The sequence below is a fragment of the Chenopodium quinoa genome, unplaced genomic scaffold (genome assembly GCF_001683475.1).
Source record: "Chenopodium quinoa cultivar QQ74 unplaced genomic scaffold, ASM168347v1, whole genome shotgun sequence".
NCBI classification, from domain to species: Eukaryota; Viridiplantae; Streptophyta; class Magnoliopsida; order Caryophyllales; family Amaranthaceae; genus Chenopodium; species Chenopodium quinoa.
The window spans coordinates 1,316,161-1,320,789 of record NW_018745410.1 but is presented as its reverse complement, the minus strand read 5'-3'; the positions used below and the strand labels follow the sequence as shown (position 1 = coordinate 1,320,789).

Below are 4,629 nucleotides of genomic sequence, written 5' to 3'. Positions count from 1 at the left end.
TATAGTATACTGTATACCATTATTCTATCTCTACATGCTTGACTTTATTGCTGCTAGATAAAGCAATTATCTGTCACTCTTCTCTACCTTTTTTTCTTGTATACTTACAGTGGAACATGACATAATTAAGCCCACAAAAAATGTGGGTCTATGAACTGAAGATCACCGTCGAAACATCCCATCTAGTGGGGCTATGGTAAAGGAACTTATCTTCAATCAAACTGGGGAAAATTATGTACGGCAGACTTGTATGATAAGTGATTCTTTTCAATCAATCAATCAAAGCCTTAATCTCATAAGTAGGGTCGGCTACATGATAAGTGATTCTTGTAAATAGGGTTATATAGCGGATTGTAGGGAGAGGATAAAGTTAATTGTTTATTCTCAACAAATACATTCTTAAATCTGCAAGTTTGGCAGATTAAATGATGGGCACCTTTTACCCTTACATAAGATTGAAATCTACTGTAACAAATGAAAAGTATACATTTTCTCAGCTGATCATACTCCTAATCCGAGGAGACGACTATCAGATTAAACACAGCTATGATTTTTTCAGCGAGTTGCTGACAAGCTGTACTGCTGTATACAGTATACACAAACAAACACTGAACTTTCCAGCTACTCAATAACTACATTCTTCTTCTGCAAATCCTACTTGAGAGAGTTTTGTATCATATACGATCCTACTGTTTTTTTGCTGATAGTTTCCTATGATTGCAATCTCATCCTCATATGCGAGGCTAGCAAATGCTAGACACGCTTGAGATGCATCATATTTTACTAAATAAAACACACCATTCGCGTCTACATTTAGTTCTGCATTTCCTTCAAACTGCAGCTTCACAGTAGGAATTCTTACCTCCTTGTATGAGCTAAGGTCGAAACATGTGTCCAGGATTGAGAATGATGGGGCTGATGGAAACCCTGAAAACTGTTTCACAAATTCAGCCTTTAAAGCCCTGTAAATTGATGGAGGAAGCCTCGTGATCACCGTTCCTGAATCAATCAAAATCCCATTCTGTTGAACACTTGAAGTGTATAAATGCACACCACCTACACCTATACCTGTTAGATTAAGCATATAAAAAGAAGAAAGCTGAGGATTTTGAACCATTCGAGTGTAGAAAATGGGAGTAGTATTTCTATATACTGAAGTATTCCCGCCTAAGGTAAGTGACCCTGATTTCCCTTCGTCTGTAGAAGGTAAACAATACGAAAATACTCCACCATATAACTCAGATGTTTGAGAAATCAATGATAAATTACTCTTTCCCAATCCCATCAGACCTGAAGCACTGCCAAATAGACCTTTGTTGCTCCTACCACACCCGAAAACAAATTTATCTACATGAGAATTTCCTATATCAAGGCGTTCTGTTGCTAGTTCACCACGACTGTATGATCCATCACCATAGCTAACATAGTAATTACAGGCTGATGGATTGAAATCACAAGCTACCTGGTTCCCACTCGTTTCCTGCAGCAATCTACATGCTATAGAATTGCAGGTAACTGATTGGTAAGACAGAGAAGTCGCAGGATTAAAAATGGGTTCGAGTTGATTATAACATAAACTACATGGTTTACACTGCACCCATGTTAAGTCACTTCCAGTATCCACAATCACTGTCATGTTTTCTCCACCAAGTGTCATGGTGATCACATAGTTCAAGATTTCGAGTCTCATACCAGAGCTAAGCGGCATTTGGGTGCTAGAAAGGGTTTGAAGTTCACCCAAGATGAGGCTTTTCATCCTATATTGTAGCAACTGAACCTGATCATTATCCAAAATTACGCGTTCTTGAAGGCTCTTGTTTATCTCATGTCTGTTTTTTCTTGAACAAAAATCTCGGTGTTTCATCTCCAGGGTTGTTGAATCTTCCTCCCTTCCTAAAAGCATAAACAATCATTTAGCATGAAATGACAGATCTGAAACCAGCTGTATACTACAAATTTCATCATACTTTGCAATTTGCACTGACACATTTGATAAAACAAAGTAAAAATCAATAAAAAGCATCAATAATGTGCTAACTTTAGCTAGCAGTCAAGATTTAAGTGCTTAATTAAGTTTTTTTCTAAGTCTACAACACAGTTGTCACATTCATTTTATGTATACATTAAATGTTAAAAGGTCTATAGCCAGATAATAAGGTTCTTACGCCATAATTAACCTATTGACTCGTGTCCTTATTTACATTTTTGTAGCTGAATCACGACACCGAAGCTGACAAAAAAAGTACTGTGTATATGTATACATTAAAACAATAGCATTATTTACTTTTTTAGGGAGTAATTAACATAATTTACATGATTATAAACTAAAGTTAATAGATTTCTTACTACAATTGGTGCATGCACACTTTTTGAAAGGTCTTAGGAGGTCAAAGTGTGTAAATAATTAAGGTCAACCTAACGAATAGAAAAAACAATCACCGAAAGACAAATAGAAAATACAATCATGTAATTGCCTATTTATCATTGAATTTTTCTGGTGCACAAATAAACAGAGTACTAATTGAAAATGAAATAAACTAATAGGATGAGATAACTTCCTTAAACAGTTATATCCATAGCATGAAACCCAATTTAGGCAGATCATATATGTAATGTACTATTATTCTGACTCTTCATTTAACCTCAAGTTGGATCTTTGAGACCCCAACATCATATATATTATATGGACAGTAGCTTAATACATACTTCAATATAGACCATAAACATTTTTTTTTTTTTTTTGTAATATAACCAAGTTTGACACTTCAATACAAACCCGTATTTGTTTTCAATACCCGAATCCTAGTAACATAGACTATATTGCATTCAATCATGAAAATTATACAGACTCTACCCCCTAAAAGTATTATGCACACAAAAAAAAAAAAAAAAAAAAAAAAAAAAAATTAAAAAAAAAAAAAAAAAAATTAAAAATGAAAAAAAAAAAAATGAAAAAACCCTTGTTGTACATTGTACATATATGAAAATATGTAACCAAATTATTGATAATAATTTTTATCAATACTTACTTGATTTGAGGTGAAAACAACTTGAAATGGCATTTTGACTGTGCTGTTTATTTCTTTGAAATTTGTGGATATTGAATATCTTGTTATTATCTTGAGAGCACTTTGCAACAACACTGAAGATTATAAGAAGAATTAGTGAGGTAATTAATGGAAAAAGTCCTCTTAATTGCCTCATTTTTGTGAAGAAAATAGAGAGAAAAAGAAAGAGTAAATTAGAGAGTGAAGTTAAAGAAGGGAAGGAAATAGAGGAGATTATTGAGAGCTGGAGTTAGGCATGGGAACAAAAGGATGGCTGGCTTTTGGACCCACTTGTGCATGAGACATTATTGGGGTTTCACGTGAACACATTCGATTAAAAATTTAACTAAATTATAATCAAAGCATTCTACTGTTTTTGAGTGTGTGTATGTGTGTTTGCTGGTTTTCAATGTTCGTAATGATTTAATTTACATTTACGAAATTAATAGTCACATACAGTTCTTGAAATTTAATTTATATTACTCATGAAATTTAATGGTTTTAAATATGTCACATATTATCTTTAGATAAAAGAAAAATACACTTTGATAATCTCAACTATATTGTCGATTTATTTCAAATTAAATAAGCTCAACTAAGGTTTATTTTTGTAATAATCCTAATTATGCCCTAACTTTGCGTCCAATGGTCCTAGCCGGTCAACACCAAGTCAATGACTTATTGTACGTAATAGGTAACCAATACACGTGTCATAACGTGATTGACCTATAATTATATATAAAAAAAAAACTAAAAATCCTTACATCAACCACCCCTTGTCCTCCCGCCACTGCGAAACTCCGTGGCCAAACTCATTTCGTCGAAAAACAGTCGGTGTCTCCCCTAACCCCCGAAAACGACTTATACTGGTCCTTCCCAACCCTAATGTGACAACGAAAGAAGCGAAAGCCACCGCAATGGCGCAACCAAAACAGCGATAAGATTGCAGCGATAACCGCAACCCCTTGCTGCTACTGGTTGAAACCTGATTTGGTACTCAATACGCACCAATGTTGAAGCAATTTCAGCTCAATTCTATAGGACTGTAGATACTCTAAGCAGAATTGCATGAATCATATTCATAAGCATCTAAACACCAAGATCAATGCATAACACATACAGAACATATAATTGTACCTTTGAAGCGTGATTCCACATGCGATCGAGCAAGAACAATGGGAGATAAAGAAACCCCAAGTGTGATTCCTCTACTTAGTCCACGAGCACATATTAAACCTCCACTAATGCTAGTTAGTTGTGACTGAACACTTCAATCAACCTTCAACGGAGAAGAGATACACGAACTAACCACGAACACCACGAGCCACATAGGGTGGCCGGCCGTACGGAGGTGAGAGAGAGAGGGGAGGGCTATGAGTGCAAGAGAATGATTAGGGTTTTGGGACTTATTGCCTTGAGTTACAATTCACTGAATGTTAATTGTTATTCCAACCTTAGTCATGGATATTATTTATAGATCATATCTCTAAATAAGAGTCCATGTCAAGCCCATATACATTGTCTTAATCAAACTAATCTAGCCCAACACTCCATTTGGTATGTCATGAATCTCATGATCTTA

General features: G+C 35.0%; 1 protein-coding gene across 1 annotated transcript; it reads right to left on the bottom strand.

The window, feature by feature from the left end:
- Positions 1–350: 350 nt before the first annotated feature.
- LOC110713214 (aspartyl protease family protein At5g10770-like) lies at positions 351–3,361 on the bottom strand. Its single transcript, XM_021891674.1, has 2 exons — positions 3,030–3,361; positions 351–1,893 (listed from the first exon to the last, which is right to left on the bottom strand). Exons 1-2 carry the CDS (start codon positions 3,202–3,204, stop codon positions 626–628), a joined length of 1,443 nt encoding a protein of 480 aa, XP_021747366.1. The 5' UTR covers positions 3,205–3,361; the 3' UTR covers positions 351–625.
- Between the last annotated feature and the right edge of the window lie 1,268 nt (positions 3,362–4,629).

Bases quoted from the DNA above. Each gene is read 5' to 3' on its own strand.
- LOC110713214 (XM_021891674.1), bottom strand. From the start codon at position 3,204: ATGAGGCAATTAAGAGGACTTTTTCCATTAATTACCTCACTAATTCTT. The intron at 1,894-3,029 runs GTAAGTATTGAT...TTATGCTTTTAG, and splicing joins TTGTTTTCACCTCAAATCAA to GAAGGGAGGAAGATTCAACA.